This window comes from Heloderma suspectum, chromosome 1 (assembly GCF_057233095.1).
Source record: "Heloderma suspectum isolate Gila_16-S chromosome 1, 16-S_ref, whole genome shotgun sequence".
Lineage (NCBI taxonomy): Eukaryota > Metazoa > Chordata > Lepidosauria > Squamata > Helodermatidae > Heloderma > Heloderma suspectum.
Genome location: NC_139458.1, coordinates 19,074,971 through 19,087,150, shown reverse-complemented (window position 1 = coordinate 19,087,150; position 12,180 = coordinate 19,074,971). Strand labels below are relative to the sequence as shown.

Genomic DNA, 12,180 nt, shown 5'->3' with positions numbered 1-12,180 from the left:
GAACACTTCTAGCAGACATTAGACCACTCACTAGCATGTTCTCAGCCCAAAGGGACTCTGAATGTTATCCAGAGGCACTGGCAAGTGATAGATCTATGGTGATGTCACAATGGGCCTGGTCAGGCATTGGCTGTGATTGGCTTACTGCAACGATGTCACAGAAGAAGTGGGCAGCTTAGGGAGCCTGGGATTGGGAGAAGGTATCACTTGAATTCCCAAGTTACGTGAGCAATGATTTTTTAAAGACAAAATGAATTGCTAATTACTAATTAAACTGTTAATTAATATTGCTGAAAGCTATGAACTTACAAATAGGGATGTTGGAGAAATCCACAACGGAACCAAATGAGTTTGGATTTTCATGAATCCGACCCACAGATTTCCCCCTGTTGGGTGGATTCTGCAGACTTGTGGAGTGATTTTACAACTTTCCCAAATTTTGTGCAAACTTTGCTGAACATATGCAATTTTTTTAAAAAAAATGTGCATTTCAGGGAATTTGCACATTTGCACATGTGCAAAATTGTGCAATTGTTCATTTGCACAACTGTGAATTGGTGCAAATTTGGAAACCAAAAAAATCTGATTCCATCAATGGGCAGAAAGGTGCCTGAAAATCCATGAAACACAGATGGAATGGATTTTGCACAATCTGCACATCCCTATTTACAAACGATTCCTCGGAGTGCAAATCAGCTGAGTAAGTTGTTTTTGAGACATTATTCCTGGATTCACTGCACATGTGCAAGAACAACACACACACACACACACACACACACATGCTCACACACATATGTGAAGCAATGTCCAGGAATTACCTGCTCATAGCAACCTTTCCAGCTGGGAATGAAGCTGGGAGCTTTCTCCTTTTTCCCGGTCCAGCAACCCAACAACAAACATATGCAAGTGGTTGACACAATATGTAGCACTGGATGCAGCTAGGGATGTTAGAGAATTCCGCCATGGACTCCAGAGAGGCCAGATTCTTTAGAATCCGGCCCCTGGGGTCCGTGGTGGAACAAAGCAATCCCCCCTGCCACCCCGCGAAACCTCCCCGGGACGGACCCTACCTTTTGTCGTCCATCCGCTGTCCTCATCTGTGGGTGTGAATGGTGGCCCCAGTCTGCAGCCGCCATTTCCCTCGCTACGTTAGCTGTGATAGGCTATGTAAGTATTTACGTAGCCTATCACAGCAAAGAGCAGGGACGCAAATAGCGTCTGCTACGCCATTTGTGTCCCTGCTCTTTTCATGATAGGCTACGTAAATATATACGTAGCCTATCACGGCTAATGCAGGGACGCAAATGGTGGCCACTATGCCATTTGCGTCCCTGTGTTGCCGTGATAGGTTACATATATATTTACGTAGCCTATCACAAAAAGATAGCCTATCCCGGAATCCTCCCGGAGCCGGCCAGGGAGGATTCCGGGGGGAGGGACGGATCACCTCCCCCCCACCATGGATGCCCCGCAATGGAGCCAGGTAAGGGATTCGTATACCCCTAGGTGTTTTAAACTAGAATCACAAGTTCCAATAATCCTGTAGGCCAGGGGTGGGCCACATTCAGGGGCCAATTTTGCCCCCCAGAAACCCACTAGGGGCTGCCCTATTGCCCCCCCCCATCAAATTCACTGCTGAAATTTGGCAGCGTGGCAGCAGTGCCAGGGGGAAAAATTGGCAGTTTGCTAGCAAAATGTGGCAGTGCAGCGGAGGTGGCAACAGCAAAAAGGGCCTATATAGTTTTGCTTCCTGCCACCATGGCTAATTCAGCAGCGGAGGGCAGTGGGGGCTGCATGGAAGGGCAGGAGGGCCACCTGAAGGTCATGGGCTGCATTTTGCCCATCCCTGCTGTAGGTGCATTGTTTTTGCCCCTGTCTAAACAAAATGACGTATCATATGAGATTATCAGTCCACACTTCCCTTTAGAGCAGCTGAACCACCCAGTCTCCTCTGTTCTGTTGCAGTGTGGAGTGCTCCTGTCTGGTGTTCTAGCCAACCAGCCATGCATTTTTCAGGGATATTCCATTCCATTCTGTACCTTTCTCCACTCCCACTGCTTACTGCTTCCACAATGGGCTCTTTGGGGGATTTCCCTGCCCTTGGGTGTCCTTATCTTTAAAAGAAATGTACTTCTGCCAACCTTGAGGTTCTCCCAAGCATTCTGATGCCTTCTTGGGTGTCCTTATCTTTAAAAGAAATGTACTTCTGCCAACCTTGAGGTTCTCACAAGCATTCTGATGCCTTCTTGGGTGTCCTTATCTTTAAAAGAAATGTACTTCTGCCAACCTTGAGGTTCTCACAAGCATTCTGATGCCTTCTTGGGTGTCCTTATCTTTAAAAGAAATGTACTTCTGCCAACCTTGAGGTTCTCACAAGCATTCTGATGCCTTCTTTTTGTGTATTGCTAGTGCCATTTTGGCTACCTAAGGATCCCCACTCAGATGCTTAGTTCACTATTGCTATATAGCAGGGGTGCAGAACCTCTTTCTGCCCAAGGGCCAAATTCCATTTTGGAGATAGTCTCGGGGGCCACATTCCAGTGGTGGGCAGGGACAAAGGTGAAAGGGGCAGGGACAAAACACCACAGATACTAGCATAGATTAGTTTAAAGTTCTTTGTGCTGATAAATAAGCCTTAGGAGAGGCATTGCAACTTTTTAGAGTGGAGGAGGAGAAATCACACAAAAACTGGGGAAACACCAAATAGTCAGCAGTCAGGGGAAGGCAAAGGGGTGAGGGGGAAGGGGCCCAGGCTGACCAGATATTCTTCTGGCCTGAGGTTCAACACCACTGGTATCAGTGGCAGCTGGTGACTCCAGTTCCAGAGGGGTCTGAACCCTATCCCCAAAAGGGGTTCAGCACCTTGGATAGCACTGTTAGGGTTTTGGCTGGTGGTAATTAAAATCAACACACCATAGGAACTTGGAATGTAAGATCTATGAGCCAGGGCAAATTGGATGTGGTTATTGGGGAGATGTCAAGATTAAATATAGACATTTTGGGTGTCAGTGAACTGAAATGGACTGGAATGGGCCACTTCACATCAAATGACCACCAGATCTACTACTGTGGACAAGAGGACCACAGAAGAAATGGAGTAGCCTTCATAATTAATAATAAAGTGGCTAAAGCAGTGCTTGGATACAATCCAAAAAAATGACAGAATGATCTCAATTCGAATTCAGGGTAAGCCATTTAACATCACAGTGATCCAAATATACGCCCCAACCACAGATGCTGAAAAAGCAGAAGTAGATCAGTTCTATGAGGATCTGCAGCACCTACTGGATAGTACGCCAAAAAGAGATGTTATTTTCATTATAGGAGACTGGAATGCTAAGGTGGGTAGTTAAACGACACCTGGAATTACAGGCAAGCATGGTCTGGGAGAACAAAATGAAGCAGGACATAGGCTGATAGAATTTTGCCAAGACAACTCACTGTGCATAAGAAACACTCTCTTCCAACAACCTAAAAGATGACTTTATACATGGACTTCACCAGACGGTCGACACCGAAATCAGATTGACTACATCCTTTGTAGCCAAAGGTGGCGGACATCTATGCAGTCAGTAAAAACAAGACCTGGAGCTGATTGTAGTTCAGATCACGAACTTCTTATTGCACAATTTAGAATCAGACTAAAGAGAATAGGCAAGACCCACAGATCAGTTAGATATGAGCTCACTAATATCCCTAATGTACAAGCTGGGTTTAGAAAAGGCAGAGGAACTAGAGACCAAATTGCCAATATCCGCTGGATAATGGAGAAAGACAGGGAGTTTCAGAAAAACATCTATTTCTGTTTTATTGACTATTCTAAAGCCTTTGACTGTGTGGATCATCACAAATTGTGGCAAGTTCATGGGGATACCAAGTCATCTTGTCTGCCTCCTGAGGAATCTGTATAACGACCAAGTAGCAACGATAAGAACAGACCACAGAAAACCGACTGGTTTAAGATTGGGAAAGGAGTATGGCAGGGTTGTATACTCTCACCCTACCTATTCAACCTCTATGCAGAACACATCATGCAACATGCTGGGCTTGATGAAGCCAAAGCTGGAGTTAAAATCACTGGAAGAAACATTAACAATCTCCGATATGCAGATGATACCACTTTGATGGCTGAAAGCGGGCAGGAGCTGAGGAACCTTATGACGAAGGGGAAAGAAGAAAGTGCAAAAGCTGGGTTGCAGTTAAACCTAAAAAAAAACAAGATTATGGCAACCAGCTTGATTGATAACTGGCAAATCAAGGGAGAAAACGTGGAGGCAGTGACAGACTTTGTCTTTCTAGGCACAAAGATTAATGCAGACGCTGACTGCAGCCAGGAAATCAGAAGACGTTTACTTCTTGGGAGGACAGCAATGGCAAATCTTGATAAAATAGTGAAGAGCAGAGACATCACACTGACAACAAAGGTCCGCATAGTGAAAGCAATGGTATTCCCCATAGTAACCTATGGCTGCGAGAGCTGGACCATAAGGAAGGCTGAGCGAAGGAAGATAGATGCTTTTGAACTGTGGTGCTGGAGGAAAATTCTGAGAGTGCCTTGGACTGCAAGAAGATCAAACCAGTCCATCCTCCAGGAAATAAAGCCAGACTGCTCACTTGAGGGAAGGATATTAAAGGCAAAACTGAAGTACTTTGGCCACATAATGAGAAGACAGGATACCCTGGAGAAGATGCTGATGCTAGGGAAAGTGGAAGGCAAAAGGAAGAGGGGCCAACCAAGGGCAAGATGGATGGATGATATTCTGGAGGTGACAGACTCAACCTTGGGGGGAGCTGGGGGTGGCGACAGCCGACAGGAAGCTCTGGCGTGGGCTGGTCCATGAAGTCATGAAGAGTCGGAAGTGATTGAACGAATAAACAACAACAACACAAATAAAACCCAGAATGGAATGACAGCCCCTCCAGAACTGGAGTCACCAGCTGCCACTGACTGGTATATAGGATAACTTGTGGGCATAAGACAAGCTCATATGGCCCTCCTAGGTAGGACCAAAGGTCCCTCTAGTCCAGCATTCTGTTTCCAGGGGTGAACAACTGGATATCTCCAGGAAGCTTACAACCAAGGCATGAAGGTAAGAGCCTCTTCCCATCATTTGTCCCCAGTATATTTTTTTAGAAGGAAAGTGGGAGGTTTGTGGCCCTCTAGATATTATTGGAGTCCATCTTCCATCAGCTCTAGCAAGCAGAGTCAATGGTGAGGAATGATGGGAGTCTTCATCCAACGACATCTGCAGGACCACAAGTTCTCCACCATCCCTGTTTTAGAGGTATGACTGCCTCTCAAGATAGTCCCATTCACCTGTCATGGCTAATACTAAAGGGATGTACTGTTTTGCAATACATTGTGAATTCTGGGGGATTTTTTAAAATGGGAAGCAGTGTATAAATATTCTAAAATAAAGAAATAATTGAAAGAGCATTTTAGAAGTACAGATGGACCGTCTACTGCCAGTCTGTGTCAGTTTTGCATGTGTTCATTAGTAAGTCTGATCTGTCCAGTTCCCACATTAATTCCAGTTCCAGTTCCCACATTAGTTCCAGTTCCAGTTCCCACATTAGTAAGTCTGATCTGTCCAGTTCCCACATCGATCTGTGATAGTTTTAAAAACTCACAAAACCTGCATTGTTTTAATGTATTTTTCACAAAAACATGCATTTCTTATGCATTTTGCCCTGGGCACTTATTTTTATATATGCATTTGGGTACACTGTTTGGACTCAGAACTATTACAGCAAAATCTGAAGAAATGTGAAAACTGCATTCTGATCCATGTATCCATACAGAAAGTGTGAATCAGGTTGGTTAACTTAAAAATGGGGATCAAATGAAATCCTCATGCATCCCTATTTGGAAGTAGTTAAGTACCACTTTGAAACCACACTAAATATTATATTGCAAAGGGATTGGGGCCTATGAATATCAGTGGAGGATTCCATAGTTAGACATCTCTAAACAAGCTTCCACTGGGTTGTGGTTTGTCCCTGGGGACTACATGGTAAGAATATTTATAGGTCTAGGTTTTCTTCCAAGACTCAGGAAGAACACAAAAGCTACAAATAGCCATAACAAAAGAATAAACTCTTCCTTGTGCTATTGACAGGGCAGGGACAATAAAAAAACATATTTCAACAATCAATGCTGAGCCGTCTTGACTGAAAGATGTATATTTAATGATGGTGGGCCCCCAGAGTTTTACCAGGATCTTTAAAATCCTCTAGAAGAGTAAATCATGCCTCTTCCCAACTAAAATTCTATCAATAATTTTATTGTAATATCTGTAGGAAATTCTAAGGTTCAAATCCCACTTTATTACTGTAATAATGGATCTAATTTGCAAAACCTATAAAATGTGGCCATAGCAATATTGGCATGGGAGAGATATACAGTCTTTCTATGGCTTGGTTGTTTTCTGGGGACTTTAATCCATACAAAACCAGGGAAACAAGGAATAATAGCAGCCACACTGTTGGAGAGTGTGTGCTGTTAAAGTTGTGTGCATTGGACAAATGTGGTGCAACAGGCAATATATAGCAGTTGGGCCAAGGGACTTGGATTCAAATCCTTGCTCAGCCACAAAACTCAGAAGTTGCTGCTGGGTCTGTTGGTAAAAGTGCAGTTGCAGTTAGGGTTTGACTGAAAGGGGAAGCTAGGGTTCAAAATAAAGAGGAGCCCCTCCCTCCTCTGACAGTTTTTCAGAGAAGGAGTGAAAGTGTTTACAGAAGGTCAAGACAGAGAAGGTATCAGTCCATTGCTGAGGCAATATGGTGGATGCATTTAGACACACACACATATATACCATTCAGGGTAAGGGCAATGTGAGTACTTCATTTGCCCTCAGCGATATCACCACATACCCAAATCTGATTGGCCATATTTCACCATGAGATCATCAATCAGATCCCTGATTGGCTGGGATCACAGAGCAAATGAGAAAGAATGCTTAACGAAGTAGAGGTGAGAATGGCACTAAAGCAGCAGCAGAAGGTCAGTCCGTAAACAGGCATGAAACCAGGGATGTCAGAGAATTTCTCCACGAATCTCAGGGAGGCCGAATGCCAGTGCATTCGGCCCCCCAAAATTGGTGGTGAAATTCTCTGACATCCCCCCACCCCACCCGGGACAGGACTTACCTTGTTCAAATGTCCTTGGTGGCAGCGGCTGCTCCGGCGGCAGTTCGGCAGTGGTTCGGCGGCGGCAGCTGCGGCAGCCGGTCTTCCGACTGGCTGCCGCCGCCGCCATTTCCAAGTTAAAAAAAAAAAAAACATGATAGGCTACGTAAACATTTATGTAGCCTATCACGGCTGACTTTGGGAAAAAAAAAGCGCGTACGCAAATGGCAGCGCCCATGGGCGCCGCCATTTGCGTTCCTTATTTTGGCACAGGTAGTCTACGTAAACATTTACGTAGACTACAGCGAAAATAAGAGGAACGCTATTTGCGTTCCCCTTATTTTCGCCGTAGTCTACATAAATGTTTACGTAGACTACACATGCCATAATAAGGGACACAGATGGCGGCGCCCATGGGCACCGCCATTTGCATACGCGCTTTATTTTTTTTAAAAGTCAGCCATGATAGGCTACATAAACGTTTACATAGCCTATCACGGCTGACTGCAGGGACACAAACGGCGGTGGCTATGGCCACCGCCATTTGTGTCCCGGCAGGAGAGGAGGTTTCGTGGCCGGAAGGACGGGGCGCCTCCCCCCTGGCCAGAATTTCAGGGGGGAGGGACAGGGCGCCTCCCCTTGGCCAGAATTTCAGGGGGAGGGACGGAGCGCCTCCCCGCCACCGCGAAGCAAGCTTCGGGATCAGGTAAGGGACTTTCATCCATCCCTACATGAAACCTTTCCAATAAAGAGGGAGATTGGGGGACATGTTGACCCTACAAAAGCACACATTTTGCCAAAAAAGAATGTTTGGGGCAACAATTTGGTGCAAGTCTAATTGTACTGCACACCACATAAAGGCATTTGATATTATACTCAAGGTTTTTTTTTTCAGACACACTACACCAAATGCCCTCCTTCCATACTGAGAAAAAGACCATCCATGCACCAAAGCGTCGGCAAAAAGCGAAAAGTAGAGAGAAGAGTCCGATTCCAGGAGCCAGAAGAAATCACTGGACATGGTATGCTCAATATATGGCACCAGAAGTAGCCTTCCTCTGTTGCGCTGTCTCTCAGACCCGAACCTTTTGAGGTTTTCTTCTGCAGCTTCCACCGTCTGTTTAACTCGGAACTATTTCTGAGGTCTCTTGTGACTGTAGTCCTGGGTAAGGCCTTCTGGCATTATTTGTTCTATATATCCAACTAATGGTACATCCAGAGGAACAGTTGACTGATATGGAAACCAGATGATCAGGATAAGCCAAGGATGAGGAACTTCAGGCCAGTGGGCTAGATCTGTCCCTGCCCCTGCTGAGGTCCCTATCTGGCCCTCTGGGTTTCATGGGATGGCCACACACCCTTCTCCTAACAACAGACCCTTTCCCCTGATTGCCAGTGTTTCTTCCAGCTTTTTCCCCTTTCTAAAAGCTTCATCTAGAGGCTTAGTGACTGGCAGTAAGAGCTTTAAGTTAAAATATGCTAGTATTTTATATTTTTTTGCATTTTGGCCCCACTGCTTTTGCCCCACCCACCACTGGAATGCAGTCCCCTGGAGCTTCTCTGAAACTGAATTTGGCCCTCGAACTGAAAGGGCCTCTGATAAGCCAATGGCTGGATTGGGCAAATTACAAATCCAGTGTCAAGGAAGCTATTAGAGAAGAGAGAGAGCGTCCTTCAGAAAATGGAAGTCTTGCCCAAGTGAGAAAAACAAAAGGGAGCACAAGCTTGTACAAAAGAGAGGCAAGCAGACAATAAGATAGGCAAAAAAGCATTTTGAGGAGCATATCACTAACAACATCAAGGCCAACCATTAAAAAAAATTCTTTAAATGTATCAGAAGCAGGAAACCAGCTAGGAGGGCAGTCAGAGACTGTTGGATGACAATAGAGTTAAAGGAGTACTAAAGGAGGACAAAGAGATTGCAGAGAAGCTGAGTGAATTCTTCATAGCAGTCTTCACTGCAGAAGATATAGGACAGACCCCTGTGCCTGAACTCATGTTTTCAGGAAGGGAGTCTGAGGAACTGAGGCAACTAGTGGTGAAAAGATGAACCTTATTGACAAATTGAACATCATTAAATGTTCACCATTATTGTTGTTGTTCAGTCGTTAAGTCGTGTCCAACTCTTTGTGACCCCATGGACCATAGCACGCCAGGCCTTCCTGTCCTCCGCTCTTTCCCAGAGTGTGCGCAAGTTCATATTCATTGCATCGGTGATGGTATCTAACCATCTCATCCTCTGCCGTCCCCTTCTCCTTTTGCCTTCAATCTTTCCCAGCATCAGGGGCTTTTCCAGAGAGTTTTCTCTTCGCATTAGGTGGCCAAAATATTTGAGCTTCAGCTTCAGTATCTGTCCTTCCAATGAGCAGTCAGGGTTGATTTCCTTTAGGATGGACTGATTTGACCTCCTTGCAGTCTAGGGGACTCGTAAGAGTCTTCTCCAGCACCACAGTTGGAAAGCATTGATTCTTCAGCGCTCAGACTTCCTTAGAGTCCAGCTCTCACAGCCATATGTTACTACTGGGAAAACCATAGCTTTGATTATGCGGACCTTTGTTGGCAAGGTGATGTCTCTGCTTCTTACTATGCTGTCTAGGTTTGCCATAGCTTTCCTCCCAAGGAGCAAGCGTCTTTTAATTTCATGGCTACAGTCACCGTCTGCAGTGATCTTGGAGCCGAAGAAAATAAATCTGTCACTGCTTCCATTTCTTCCCCTTCTATATGCCAGGAAGTGATGGGGCCAGATGCCATGATCTTAGTTTTTTTAATGTCGAGTTTCAAACCAGCTTTTGCACTCTCCTCTTTCACCCTCAACAAGAGGCTGTTTAGATTAGGGATGTACGAAACTCCCCTTACCTGGCTCCGCTGGGTTCTGCTGGGGGTGGGAGCCGCTCCGTCCCTCCCCCTGGAATCCTGGCCGGCTGGCTCAGCTCCATGGGGATTCCACGGAGCCGCTGGCCGGCTCCAGCAGCAGCTGGACATCCGGCTGCTGGCTAGCAGGGATGCGAACGGCAGCGGCCGTAGCCGCCACTGTTTGCGTCCCTGCAGTCAGCCCTGAGAGGCTACGTGAAGACTGACATAGCCTATCACTCTGACTTTTAAAAAAAAAACGCGCGTACGCAAATGGCGGTGGCTATGGCAGCCACCATTTGCGTTCCTTATTTTTGGCCGTCTTAGTCTAAGTAAATATTTACGTAGACTAAGACAGTGAAAATAAGGGGGAACACAAAAAATACGCAAAATATTTACGTAGACTAAGATGGCCAAAAATAAGGAACGCAAATGGCGGTGGCCGTAGCCACCACCATTTGCGTATGCTTTTTTTTTTTTTTTTAGCCAGACGTGATAGGCTGTGTAAGTCTTTACATAGCCTATCATGTCTTGTAAAAAAAAAAAAAAAAAACTGACAAGACTGCAAATGGCGGCGGCAGCAGCTGGTCGGAACACCAGCCGCCACCGCCGAAGCCGCCGCCGGAGCCGCCGCCGCCCGGAAGATCCACCCCAGATAAGTCTCATCCCGGGGGGTATCCGAGGGGGCGGGGGGGTGGCAGGCCGTTCCGGCACAGATTTCGGGGGGCCGAATGCACTGGCCTCACCGAGATCCATGGCGGTATTCTCTGCCATCCCTACTTTAGATCCTCTTTGCTTTCTGCCATTAGGGTGGTATCGTCTGCATATCTGAGGTTGTTGATAATTCTCCCGGCAATTAGGGATGTCAGAGAATTTCACCATGAATCTTGGGGAGGCCAAATGCCAACGCATTCGGCCCCCCGAAATTGGTGGCGAAATGGTCTGCCACCCCCCACCCTCCTTCCCGGGACGGGACTTACCTTGGGCAAATCCTCCTGGCCACTGCCGCCATTTCCAGTGAAAAAAAACAAACCAAATAAATGTGATAGGCTACATAAAGATTTACATAGCCTATCACGGCTAGATTTTTAAAAAATACCATAAAATGTTTACGTAGCCTATCATGGCTGAGTAAAAAAAAAAAACCTGCGCATATGCAAATGGCGGTGCCCATGGGCGCCGCCATTTGCGTTCCTTATTTTGGCACGTCTAGTCTACATAAACATTTACGTATACTATGGCGAAAATAAGGGGAACGCAAATAGCGTAGCGTCTACGTAGCATTTGCGTACGTGCAGGGTTTTTTGTTTTTTGTTTACTCAGCTGTGATAGGATACGTAAACATTTACGTAGCCTATCACGGCTGACTACAGGGACGCAAACGGTGGCGGCTACGGCCGCTGCCATTTGCGGCCTGGACGGCCAGGATTCAGGGGTCGAGGGACGGAGCGCCTCCCCCCCCGGCCAGAATTTCAGGGGGGAGGGACGGAGCACCTCCCCCCCGCCAGAATTTCGGGGGGAGGAATGGAGCGCCTCCACCCCCACCGCGATTCAAAGTTCGTTCAAGGTAAGTGACTTTCGTACATCCCTACCAGCAATCTTAATTCCAACCTGTGATTCATCCAACCCGGCATTTCTCATGATGTATTCTGCATATAAGTTAAATAAGCAGGGCGACAATATGCAGCCTTGTTGTACTCCTTTCCAAATTTTGAACCAATCGGTTGTTCCATGTCTGGTTCTTACTGTTGTTTCTTGGCCCTCGTACAGGTTTCTCAGGAGATAGGTAAGGTGGTCTGGTACTCCCATCTCTTTAAGAATTTGCCAGAGTTTGTTGTGATCCACACAATCAAAGGCTTTAGCGTAGTCAATGAAGCAGAAATAGACGTTTTCAGGGATGTACGAAAGTGACTTACCTGTTCGCGGATTATGTTTATGGTGGGGGGGAGGCGTTCCGTCCCTCCCCCCGGAATCCTTGAATGGCTGGCTGTGCTCCGCGGCAGCTCTGCGGAGCAGCCGGCCAGGCCCACCCAGGCCAGAGCCGTCCGCAGCCGGATTTCCAGCCGCGGAGGGCTCTGGGTAAACAAAAAACAAAAAAAACCGCCTACGCAAATGGCGGCAGCTATGGCCACCGCCATTTGCATTCCTTCTTTTTGGCCATCTTAATCTTCGTAAATATTTACGTAGACTATGACGGCAAAA

At 46.4% G+C, this 12,180-nt stretch overlaps 1 protein-coding gene across 2 annotated transcripts in view; it reads left to right on the top strand.

Annotated features, from left to right (window-relative positions):
* The window catches only part of C1H14orf180 (chromosome 1 C14orf180 homolog), a 42,618-nt gene that overhangs the window by 11,601 nt on the left and 18,837 nt on the right, over window positions 1–12,180 (top strand). For both annotated transcript variants that reach the window (XM_084826615.1, XM_084826605.1), the window contains one exon: window positions 8,024–8,150. In XM_084826615.1, the coding sequence (XP_084682741.1) occupies window positions 8,024–8,150 (127 nt within the window). The remainder of the gene's footprint in view (window positions 1–8,023; window positions 8,151–12,180) is intronic.